A 13,078-nucleotide genomic window follows, 5' to 3' on the forward strand; every position below is an offset into this window, starting at 1 on the left:
ATGTTCAAACTGCTGTTAGCATCAGATTATCTCCATATTGATAGATTTTCCTCAAGCTTTTCAGTGCAAACTAGTTGCTGTGTTTCCTACTTTACAGCATAAGACCAGATCTGATGACAGTTTATGTTTGTTTGAAGGTGTTACAAAGTTCTGAGCATGATTATAAAGTAATGAAAAGGATTGGATATTTGGCTTTATGACAATATTGTGATTTGTTCTTCTGCAAATTGCAATTGTTACTTTCCTTTCCTGTTGCAAATTTTAAACTTTAATTGACCAAAGTTATTAAGAAATGTAACTTATTAAGAATTGATGATTCTTTGTATCATCAGTGGGGATGGGAGAGGTTCCGGAGGATTGGAGGGTTGCAGATGTTGTTCCCTTAATCAAGAAAGGGAGTAGAGAGAGCCCAGGAAATTATAGACCAGTGAGTCTTACTTCAGTGGTTGGTAAGTTGATGGAGAAGATCTTGAGAGGCAGGATTTATGAACATATGGAGAAGTGTAATATGATTAAGAATAGTCAGCATGGCTTTGTCAAAGGTGGGTTGTGCCTTATGAGCCTGACTGGATTTATTGAGGATGTGACTAAACACATTGATGAAGGTAGAGCAGTAGATGTCGTGTATATAACAGTGGGTAACAGGAGAATTCAAAGCCAACATAGAAGCCAAAGAGAAGGTCACCAGGAGACACTCATGGAGTGAGTACTGTTTCAGATTCGCTCCATAACCTTTACTTTTCTTAACCTATGATCACCCTTATTTAACTTACTTTTACCTACACCAAAAGATTCTTGCTACTTTTTTGGACTTATCTTTAAGAGTGTACTGTGAATTTTGAAGAAATGAGTACAGAAATGGCTTTGAGATCTAAAGGGCGAGACCCTGGGAAAGATTCTAACGGCAACAGAAAGAAAAAAAAGACCGATCCTAAGCGTACTGAATTGACTTATGATATGTTATTGGAGCTTTTAAATGAAAAATTTGAAGAACAACAACAAACTTTCAAACAAGATCTAAAGGCTTTCCAGGATTCTATGGATAAGACTGATTCAGCAGTTAAACAGCCGCAAGCTCAAATTGCAACTTTGCAAGAGGACGCTCGGAAGCGAGACTTGATAATCGAAAAACTGGAGCAGAAATTATCTTCAACGATTAAACAGGTGGAAACACTTAAAGCCAAGAGTGTCGACTTTGAAAATCAGTCCAGAAGACAGAACTTACGCATACTTGGTCTCCCGGAAGGTATCAAACAAGGGGACCCCTCGAAGTATTTTGCTCAACTTTTAAAGGATGCGTTCCCTTCTGTATTCCCAGACAGTCCTCCGTTACTTGATCGCGCCCACAGAATTATGCGCCGATCATCAAGTTCTTCATCTAAACCACCTGTTGTAATTGTTCGATTTCATTATGTGCATGTCTAAGAGCAACTTATTCGTGTGGCTCTGCGTTTAGGGATGGTTAAATTCAAAGATTTTGAGTTTCGATTAGTGGAGGATTTTAGCCCAGAAGTAATGAAGGCAAGGATTCTTTTTAAACCTCTGATATCCGAATGTTATGAGAAAAATCTAAAACCAGCGCTTTTATACCCTGCGAAGCTTAGAATCTCGCCTCCGAATGCACCAGGGCGTGTTTTTCTCTCCACATCTGAAGCTCGAAGCTTTCTGGATGAGAATTATCCTATTGCTTTGGACTCTCGTTTCTAATAAATGAGTGATTTTGATCATTACAAGATAGTTTTTGTTTCCAAAACCAGATTTTGTTTCTGGCTATTGGTGTAGGTTTATTCTATATTTTATATTCTAATTAAAGTTTTTTTTCGACGTACTAATCTTCTTCTTTTACTTACTTTAACCACTGTACTTTATTTTTGGTCATTATTATTAATCCTTTGAAGGTGAATTTTTTTTAACGGTTTGATATATATCCTTTTCATTTTTTGTGTGACTAAGATGGCGGTTTCTTCTAAAATATTTCTTGCTTTTTTTTTATTTCTCCATTTTTTTTCTCTCGTCTTCTTCCTATAATGCATTTCTTATCACATTTTAACTTTTTTTTGTTTGGGTTTTAACCCGATTTATAAGTTACTAGTGTTTATATTCTTTTTGTTTTTTTTACTAGCAATTATATTAAGAAGTTTGTTTTAGTATAGTGATAATTACTTTTTTGGAGTTTGGGTGGATCTTTTTTTTTCTCCTTTATATATTTGGAGTTGCCTTCTGCTGATACGGGGGTAGATTTAGTATCATTCCTTTTTCCCAGCCTTCTCCAGGCTTGGGATGGGCTTTTTCTTCTTGGGTGGGGGGTGGGGGTTTCTTTTCTAAATTTATTGTTCTTTTTACCAGTTTTTTTTAGTTTTTTCATTTGGGCTGATTTTAAACTACTAAAATGTCCGCGATGTCGTCACTTCCGGGTCTGCCCCTTATTTTTGTTCCTCTTCCAGGTGCATGAGTTCATAATTTGGTTAACTCTTTATATACCAAAGGGTTGATTTTAGAAATATGGCTCAGACCATTAATTTTGTCTCTTGGAATACTAATGGCTTAAACTATCCAATTAAACGGAAAAAGATTTTCAAAGTATTCCAAAGACTGAATGCACATATTATTTTTGTACAAGAAACTCATGTGAAGAAAGAGGACAATCAATGTTTTTTTAGGTTTTGGAGGGATCAACAGTACCATTCGAATTCGAATGCCAAAGTAAAGGGAGTTTCAATTTTTATTGACTCCTCTATTACGTTTGTCCAACACGATATTATTTCGGATCTGAATGGTAGATTTTTGTTAATTACTGGGTTACTTTTTAACAAAAAAGTTGCTATGGTTAATGTTTATGCTCCAAATGTGGATTATCCCGATTTTTTAAAGTCCTTATTTACTTCTCTACCTAATCTAAATGAACATATGTTAATAATGGGTGATGACTTTAATTGTTGTTTAAATGCTTTGCTGGACAGATCTATATCTACTCAGACTTTACCTAATAAGTCGGCCACTTATATTACCGTAGATTCCGGATTATAAGCCGCTACTTTTTTCCCACATTTTGAACAGCTTTGAACTCTGCGGCCTATAATCCAGAGCGGCTAATACATGGTTTTTTTTCATGCCGCCTCGTAAACATTTTGCCTCGTAACAGTAGACCAATAAAATTGATGAGTAGTTCACAGAGGTCCAATGAAATTGTACGATAAATCAAGCGCACTTTCACAATTAAATTATTGTAAATCAGTCATTTGTACTCACCCTCATCAACATGGAAAATACTCGAAGAAAAGCAAGCGTCAGACCCGATTAGACCCGATCGCGTTACGCAAGCGCGTCAGACCCGATTAGACCCGATCGCGTTACGCAAGCGCGTCAGACCCGATTAGACCCGATCGCGTTACGCAAGCGCGTCAGACCCGAGCGAAAACGCTGCTTTTAAGTTAAAGTTGATCAATAACTTTTCCTGGTAGGCTGCAGTATATATATTTTTACCAGTCGCTAGGAGATATTGGAATGTTGTTCGTGCTGTTCAGTAAAAAAGTATATGCAATGTAATTTGTGTTACCGATACGTATGTATATTTAAAAGTAGCGGTGCGGCCTAAAATCCGGTGCGGCCTTTACAATTAAAAAATTGATTTTATTTCTAAAATTAGAGCCTGCGGCTTTTAATCAGGTGCGCTCTGTAGTCCGGAATCTACGGTAACTCTTCTTTGACTGATAATGGAATTTTCGATATTTGGAGATTTCGGCATTCTAATGTTACGTATTCAGGCAACAATAAATATATATGAGTTAGGCAAGGGTTTTTATAACAAATAACATGTTTATTAAACACTGAAAACAAACCCCCCCAAAAGTAAACAAACACTAGCGTAACCGGAAATCAGCTGCTGTGCGGCAGATTCACAGTTCTTAATAGCGTTGCAGTTCAAACAGTTCTTAAAGCGGTATTGAAAAAAAACAGTTCTTTAAAGCGGTATGCCGAAAGTTCAAAAGCTCACAGTCCATTTAAAAGGAGAGACTTTTTAAGGCGATTTAAATTCTCTTCCATGTCGTTGTCCTTCGATCCCCGGCGTCGAACTCTTCCCACATCAAATTTTTATGAAACGTAATGGTTTAATGGCACTAACCTCTTCTTCCACACTCTGTCCTCAATCTCCCGCTATCCCAGCGGAGATTAACATGAGAACAGTCAACGAAATCCTTCCGAATGAGGATCACACAAGGTCGAACTTTCCACCGTCAAAAATCGATTCTCCTCGATCTTTAACTTCTGAACTCCGATATTCACTCTCCACTAGCAGTATTGTAAGAAACTGCTGGCAATGACCTTTTAAACTTTAGGCATTAGATAAAACTTCATCTTTTAACTAAACTGCGTCATCACATTAAATCACGTAGTGACATGAAGTCAGCTTGGCAAATCCAGCCACGAACTGCCCCACCTGACAAGGTGGGTCTTCCTTTTATAACCTGTAAAAAAAAACCTGTCACATGACCTCTACTGGCGGGAAAATGACGTCACTCTACCATCACAAGACCATTACCTCAAGTCCAGTATAGCTTCAACCCCAGTCACGTGACAAGGGTACCACTGTCACGTGTCACGGGTACGTAACACTAAGGACAAAGAATTTTCATTTTTCTCACATGTTTATCATTCTTACTCAAGAATTGATTATTTTTTTATTGACTCTCATTTTATTCCATCTGTAATTGGTTGTAATTATGATATTATAGCCATCTCTGATCATGCTCCATTGAAACTTTCTATTAAATTTATGGATACAGCATCTAGTGTTAGGCAATGGCGATTTGATTCTACCTTACTGCAAGATCCGGATTTCATTAAATTTATGAAGGAACAGATCGATTTCAACTAATTCCACGGATGATATTTCTTGCGGAACACTTTGGGACACTTTAAAGCATATATACATGGACAGATTATCTCCTATTCCGTTGGTTTGAGAAAACGTATTAAGAAGGAAACTCTTTTATTGGTTGATAAAATTAAAGAAATTGACAAGAAATATTCGACTGCTCCTAGTAAGGAGCTTTACAAACAAAGGGTTGAACTTCAAATGGAACACAGTTTATTACTTACATCTTCGATTGAAAATCAATTAATGAAAACCAGATCTGATTTTTATATACATAGTGATAAATCGGGTAAACTGTTAGCTAATCAATTGAAGCTTTGGTTAAACGTCAAATTATTAAGATTCGTCAACAGAATGGTGAATTGACAGTTAACCATGATGAGATAAACAAATCTTTTCAAGATTTTTATACCTCCCTGTATCATTCTGAATTCCCTCATGATCATAATACCATGTATGATTTTCTTGGGAAATTGAATTTTCCAAAATTATCATCAGATGATCTTTCAATATTAGAAACTCCTATTACGGATGCAGAAATTAAAGGGGTTATTTCCTCTATGAATTCTGGGAAAGCACCAGGTCCAGATGGGTATACAGTGGAATTTTTAAAGTGTTTTTCCTCTACTCTTTCTCCTTGGTTATGCAGGGTTTTTGAAGAAGCAATTAGATTGGGTAAACTACCACAATCTTTTTATAGAGCTTCCATTTCTTTAATATTTGAAAAAAGATAAAGACCCTACTGACTGTGCATCCTAAAGACCAATATCCTTATTGAATGTAGATTCCAAGATCTTTTCCAAGTTACTGGCGTCCAGGCTGGAGAAGGTATTACCTCAAATTATCTTGGAAGATCAAACTGGTTTTATTAAAAATCGTTATTCTTTTTTCAATATTAGGAGATTATTGAATATTGTTTATACTCCTTCACGTAGCACCTCAGAATGTGTCATTTCATTAGATGCGGAGAAAGCATTTGATAGAGTTGAATGGCCATACTCATTTACTGTGCTTGAGAAGTTTAACTTTAGTCCGACATTCATTTCCTGGATTAAACTGATATATCATACTCCAGTAGCCTCGGTTTTTACTAACAATCAAAGATCTCCCTTTTTTCGCTTATTTTGGGGTAGTCGACAAGGCTGTCCTCTTAGTCCTATCAAATATCTTATTTGATATTGCTTTAGAACCTTTGGCAATTGCTATTAGAGAATCACCGAACATTTTTGGCATTACTCGTGGGATGGATATACATAAGTTATCATTATACGCAGATGATTTATTATTATTTATTTCTGATCCTGAGAAATCCATTCCTCCAGTTATATCATTGTTGGCTCAATTTAGCAATTTTTCCGGATATAAATTAAATCTTAATAAGAGTGAATTGTTTCCTTTAAATAGACAGGTTCCAATTTATGGAAATTTACCTTTTACATTAGTTAATGACTCTTTTATATAGGGATTAAAATTACAAAAAATTATAAGGAGTTATTTAAGGTTAATTTTTTACCCTTAATTGATCAGATTAAATGTTTGTTCACTAAATGGTCACCATTATCTTTATCTCTGATAGGTTGGATTAATGCTATTAAGATGATTATTTTACCCAAGTTTTTATATATATTTCAAGCGGTACCAATTTTTATTCCGAAATCTTTTTTTGCTAATGTTGATTCAAAAATTACAGAAGGCAAGGAAGGAAGGTGGATTGGTATTGCCTAATTTTAGATTTTATTATTGGGCAGTTAATATCTGATATTTGATATGTTGGTTAAAGGATTGGGATTTATCTTTTAGCCCTCATTGGGTGAACCTGGAAACTAAATCTGTACAAGGATTTTCATTGGGTTCTATTTTAGGGTCTTCTCTTCCCGTTGCTCTTTCTAAATTGCAGAAACGAATTGACAATCCGATAGTTAAACATACTTTACGTATATGGTTTCAATTTTGGAAATTCTTTGGGTTGAATCAGTTTGTTTTAACTATTACTATTGTATCCAATTTCTATTTTTATCCTTCTATTATAGACCAAGCTTATTCAGCTTGGAAGACTAAAGGATTACTACGATTTTCCGATTTATTTTTGGATAATTGTTTTATGTCTTTTGAACAATTATCTAATAAATATAATTTGCCTAGGTTTCATTTTTTTAGATATTTACAGATTAGGAATTTCTTAAATACTGTACTTCCTACCTTTCCAAATCTTGAGTCTTTGGGTATTTTGGAGAATTTGTTAGAACTAAATCCTTCTCAAAAAGGTGTAATATCAAAACTGTACAATATAATTATGAAAATACATTCAGAGCCCTTCTATAAGATTAAAAATGATTGGGAAAGAGAACTTAACCTTACTATCCTTATTGAGAATTGGGATAAAATTCTTCAATTAGTCAATTTATCATCTATATGTGCTAAACATTCATTAATACAGTTTAAAGTTGTGCACAGGGCTCATATGTCCAACGTTAAATTGGCTCGTTTTTATTCCTATATAAATCCTATTTGTGACAGATGTCATTCTGAGATAGCATCTTTAACTCATATGTTTTGGTCATGTCCACTTTTGAAAAAATATTGGAAAGACATTTTTGATATTATTTCCACGGTATTGAACATTGATTTACAACCTCATCGTACTACTGCAATTTTTGGTTTACCAATAATGGACTCAATCCATTTATCTTCTTCTGCTTGTCGAGTGATTGCATTTCTTACATTAATGGCTAGAAGATCTATTTTGTTGAATTGGAAAGAAATTAATCCCCCTACCGTATTTCATTGGCTTTCTCAAACTATGTCATGTCTAAATTTGGAGAAAATTAGAGGTGTTGTATTTGAACCTTCTATTAAATTTGAAAAGACATGGAGACCATTTATTCAATATTTTCATATGATGTAATGTGACCCTGTTCCAAACCTATTCGTTTTTCCAGTTTTGATTCTACATATGTTGAGAGGATTGGAGTTGGCGACACTGATGATTTTGTATTTTTTTATAGATATTATAAACAGCCCATTTTTCATTATTATGTTTTTTCTCTCTTTTTTTTCTCTTTATTAGTTATTAGGTTGTTAGATTAGTTTTTCTAGCATATTTTTTTCTTTTTCTCTTTTCTGTTTTTTTTAATATATATATATTATGATATAACCTAGTTTTGTTTTGTTTATATGTTATTTGTATCATTCATGATTTGGGAAAACTTAATTATATTGTAACTATTGCTTGTGTATCCTTTCATGTTCAGTATAAATTTGTAAGTTTGTAATCCCACTATCTATGTATTAATCTTATTATGTTGATATTAATAATAATAATAAAATGAAAAATAGAAGGATATAATAGAGCAAAAATTAGTAGTAAGTTCGAGGATTGGGAAGCTTTTAAGCATTGATGAAGGTAGAACAGTAGATGTAGTGTATATGGATTTCAGCAAGGCATTTGATAAGATACCCCAAGCAAGGCTTATTAAGGAAGTAAGGAGGCATGGGATCCAAAGGGATCTTGCTTTGTGGATCTAGAATTAGCTTGCCCACAGAAGGCAAAGAGTGATTGTAGATGGTCCATATCCTGCATGAAGGTCAGTGACCAGAGTAGCGATTAACGGGTCCCTTTTGGAATGGCAGGCTGTGACCAGTGGGGTACCACAAGGTTCAGTGCTGGGACCGCGGCTGTTTACAATATACGTTAATGATTTAGATGAAGGGATTAAAAGTAACTTTAGCAAATTTGCCAATGACACAAAGCTGGGTGGCAGTGTGAAATGTCAGGAGGATGTTATGAGAATGCAGGGTGACTTGGACAGGTTGGGTGAGTGGGCATATGTATGGCAGATGCAGTTTAATGTGGATAAATGTGAGGTTATCCACTTTGGTGGCAAGAACAGGAAGGCAGATTACTATCTAAATGGAGTCAAGTTAGGAAAAGGGGAAGTACAATGAGATCTAGGTGTTCTTGTACATCAGTCAATGAAAGCAAGCATGCAGGTACAGCAGGCAGTGAAGAAAGCTAATGGCATGCTGGCCTTTATAACAAGAGGAATTGAGTATAGGAGTAAAGAGGTCCTTCTGCAGCTGTACAGGGCCCTGGTGAGACCCCACCTGGAGTATTGTGTGTAGTTTTGGTCTCCAAATTTGAGGAAGGACATTCTTGCTATTGAGGGAGTGCAGCGTAGGTCACAAGGTTAATTCCCAAATGGCGGGACTGTCATATGTTGAAAGATTGGAGTGACTGGGCTTGTATACACTGGAATTTAGAAGGATGAGAGAGGATCTGATTGAAACATATAAGATTATTAAGGGATTGGACACGCTGGAGGCAGGAAGCATGTTCCCGCTGATGGGTGAGTCCAGAACTAGAGGCCACAGTTTAAGAATAAGGGGTAGGCCATTTAGAACAGAGATGCGGAAAAACTTTTTCACCCAGTGAGTGGTGGATATATGGAATGCTCTGCCCCAGAAGGCAGTGGAGGCCAAGTCTCTGGATGCATTCAAGAGAGAGTTAGATAGAGCTCTTATAGATAGCGGGGTCAAGGGATATGGGGAGAGGGCAGGAACGGGGTACTGATTGTGTATGATCAGCCATGATCACAGTGAATGGCGGTGCTGGCTAGAAGGGCCAAATGGCCTACTCCTGCACCTACTGTCTATTGTCTATTACCAGTGATGTGCCTTGGGGATCTGTTCTAGGACCCCTTCTCTTTGTGATTTTTATAAATGACCTGGATGAGGAAGTGGAGGGATGGGTTAGTAAATTTGCCGATGACGCAAATGTTGTGGGTGTTCTGGATAGTGTAGAGGGCTGTCAGAGGATACAGCGGGACATCGATAGGATGCAAAACTGGGCTGAGAAGTGGCAGATGGAGTTCAACCCAGATAAGTGTGAGGTGGTTCATTTTGGTAGGTCAAATATGATGGCAGAATATAGTAAGAGTCTTGGCATTCTGGAGGATCAGAGGGATCTTGGGGATCGAGTCTATAGGACATTCAAAGCTGCTGCGCAGATTGACTGTGTGGTTAAGAAGGCTTACGGTGTATTGGCCTTCATCAATCGTGGGATTGAGTTCAAGAGCCGAGAGGTAATGTTACAGCTATATAGGACCCTAGTCAGACCCCACTTGGAGTACTGAGCTCAGTTCTGGTCCCCTCACTACAGGAAGGATGTGGAAACTATAGAAAGGTGCAGATGAGATTTCCAAGGATGTTATCTGGATTATGAGAATAGGTTGAGTGAACTTGGCCTTTTTTCCTTGGAGAGACGGAGGATGAGAGGTGACCTGATAGAGGTGTATAAGATGATGAGAGGCATTGACTATCCACACGATCAGTGGCTTTTTTCCCAGGGCTGAAATGGGTATCACTAGAGGGCACAGTTTTAAGGTGTTTGGAAGTAGTTACAGAGAAGATGTCAAGGATAAGCTTTTTACGCAGAGAGTGGCAAGTGCGTGGAGGGCTTTGGGTAACCCTAAATAATTTATAAAGTAAGCACATGTTCAGCACAGCATTGTGGGCTGAAGGGCCTGTATTGTGCTGTAGTTTTCTATGTTTCTACGCAGGCAAATAGAGTTAGATGTCAGATCTCAATTAGTGGTGTAACAGAGAAGGGAGGTGAAATGGCCCCTTCCTTTCACTGATTTTATTTATGTGATAGTTTTCCTTTCTGACAGCTGTTAAAACTTCAAAGATCACCTAGCACAAATAATTGAAGAATATGTAGGAAATTAAAAGTTGAAATTTCTATTGTTCCTAATTAGAAAGATTAACTTTCCCCTTTGTTTTTCTATAGGTATTGTTCTGGGAACCGTGCACAAAGCAAAAGGATTGGAGTTTGATACAGTTCAGATTGCTGAAGACCTTATAAAAGTTCCTGGCTTTCGACATAACCCTCTTGTTCTTTCACAGTTCAAGATAGGTGTGTACTCCTCCATTCTTTTCAAACTTGCCCTCACTCCCACCTTTCACCTTTGAATGGGCTGTCATTCTTTCATGAGCTTTGCAAAGAGGCAGATAGCTATTTAACAATACTGGGTCATCATATCCAAGGCCTTTAGATGATCCACCCGTGTACACGTTATCAGATGTTGAGCAGATAATAATCGTGATTTGCAGCCTCTGAGTGAAATCTTTTGTTAATCCAGTCTGCCCATTGAAAACAGGTTTTCATTGTGCCTTTATGTCCATGACAAAGGTTCAAAGTTTAATTTATTATCAAAGTATGTATTCAGTATACAACTCTGAGATTCTTCTTTTCCGATAGCCACGAAACAAAGAAAAACATGGAAGTCAATTCAGAGAGAAACAGCAAATCAACCCCCCCACCCTAAAAAAAGCAACATGATCATTAACCCCCGCATCCCCCTCACAAAATGCAACAAGAATATCAGCCCCCAGATCACTCTCTCCCCGCAGAGAAAACTAACAAAATTGCCCCAAGAAGATTGACCTCCAGACCACCCTCCTCCCTCACAAAAAACGAGGAGAAGGAATAGGTGAGAACACAGAATATTAAAAACCATAAGACAGCTATTTAAGACTTTGGTCAGACTCCACTTAGAATTCTGGTCACCTCACTCCAAGAAGGATGGGGATACTATAGAGATAGTGCAGAGGAGATTTAAAAGGATGTTGCCTGGATTGGAGAACATGCTTTATGAGAATAGGTTGAGTGAACTTGGCCTTTTCTCTTCGGAGCAACTGAGGATGAGAGGTGACTTGATAGAGGTGTATAAGGTGAAGGGCATTTATCATGTGGATGGCCAGAGGCTTTTTCCCAGGGCTGAAATGGCTAACTCAAGGGGCATAGTTTGTTTTTTTAATTTTTTTTTTCATTTTTAAATCTTTTTTATTAATTATTATTGAAGATTAACAAAAAAAGATGCATTAAGTCAATATGTTATTATGTACAATAAAGAATTAAATTAGCAAATAACTAACAAAGCTAAGCAATATATCAATAATAAGAAGAAAAAATAGTGTTAAGAATTTTTTTTGAAAGAAAAACAAGGAAAAAAAGAATCCCTACTAACTGAAAAAAAAAACAAAAACAAAAAAAAAAAAACCACTGGAAGCACAACCCCAAAGCTATACATCATACAATCTTCCAAAAAAAAACATCAATCTGCCAACTCAAATCCACTTAAAGAAAAATCGGAAGGAAACCATATTAATTAACTCAAATCAGATGATAGTAGCGGGTGAATGAACCCCATCTTCTCTCAAAATCAAATCGAGGATCAAAAGTTCGACTTCTGATTTTCTTCAAACTAAGACATAACATCACCTGAGAAAACCATTGTATCAAAGTAGGAATAGAAGCATCTTTCCATTTCAACAATTAGCCCTTCGGGCCAATAATGTAACAAATGTAATTACATGTTGGTCTGATGGAGAAATACCATGAATATATTGAGGAATTATACCAAATAAAACTGTCAATTTATTAGGTTGTAAATTAATTTTTAAAGCTTTAGAAATTGTAGAGAAAATAGACTTCCAAAAATGTTTCAATACAGAACACCACCAAAACATATGTGTCAATGTGGCTGTCTCAGTTTTACATCTGTCACACTGACTATCAACATTAGGAAACATTTTAGACAGTCTCTCCTTTGTCAGATAATAACGATGTACAATTTTAAATTGAATTAAAGAGCAATTGGCACAAATTGAAGAAGAATTGACCAACTTCAAAATCCGCAACCAATCTTCTGTTATCAGGGTCATGTTATGCTCTCTCTCCCAAACTTGCTTAATCTTAAGTGAAGGATAATTGTGTTGTTGTAACAATAAATTATAAACTTTCCCAATAAAACCCTTCACTAAAGGATTCATTTTTAAAATAATATCTTAACAGGCCAGAATCTTGTATATATAGAAAATTACTTTAGTAGTTTTGTAAGAAGTGTCTGACTTGAAGATATTGCAGGAAATGTGAATATGAGAGAGAGTATTTACCGTAGATTCCGGATTTTAAGCCGCTACTTTTTTCCCACATTTTGAACAGCTTTGAACTTTGTGGCCTATAATCCAGAGCGGCTAATACATGGTTTTTTTTCATGCCGCCTCGTAAACATTTTGCCTCATAACAGTAGACCAATAAAATTGATGAGTAGTTCACAGAGGTCCAATGAAATTGTATGATAAATCAAGCGCACTTTCACAATTAAATTATTGTAAATCAGTCATTTGTACTCACCCTCA

The 13,078-nt window shown here is 36.3% G+C and overlaps 2 protein-coding genes across 5 annotated transcripts in view; one reads left to right on the top strand and one right to left on the bottom strand.

The window, feature by feature from the left end:
• The window catches only part of fbxo18 (F-box DNA helicase 1), a 96,561-nt gene that overhangs the window by 70,165 nt on the left and 13,318 nt on the right, over positions 1-13,078 (top strand). For all 4 annotated transcript variants that reach the window (XR_012101464.1, XM_073066753.1, XM_073066754.1 and 1 more), the window contains exon 18: positions 10,665-10,790. Coding sequence is in view for 3 of the 4 variants with exons in the window: in XM_073066753.1 (XP_072922854.1) it covers positions 10,665-10,790 (126 nt within the window). In the remaining variant the exon portion in view is untranslated. The remainder of the gene's footprint in view (positions 1-10,664; positions 10,791-13,078) is intronic.
• Positions 4,386-13,078, bottom strand: part of LOC140738840 (uncharacterized) — a 139,612-nt gene continuing 130,919 nt past the window's right edge. The window contains exon 11 of the transcript XR_012101465.1: positions 4,386-4,466. The gene's annotated coding sequence lies outside the window, so the exon portion shown is untranslated. The remainder of the gene's footprint in view (positions 4,467-13,078) is intronic.

The sequence above is a fragment of the Hemitrygon akajei genome, chromosome 14 (assembly GCF_048418815.1).
Source record: "Hemitrygon akajei chromosome 14, sHemAka1.3, whole genome shotgun sequence".
NCBI lineage: Eukaryota > Metazoa > Chordata > Chondrichthyes > Myliobatiformes > Dasyatidae > Hemitrygon > Hemitrygon akajei.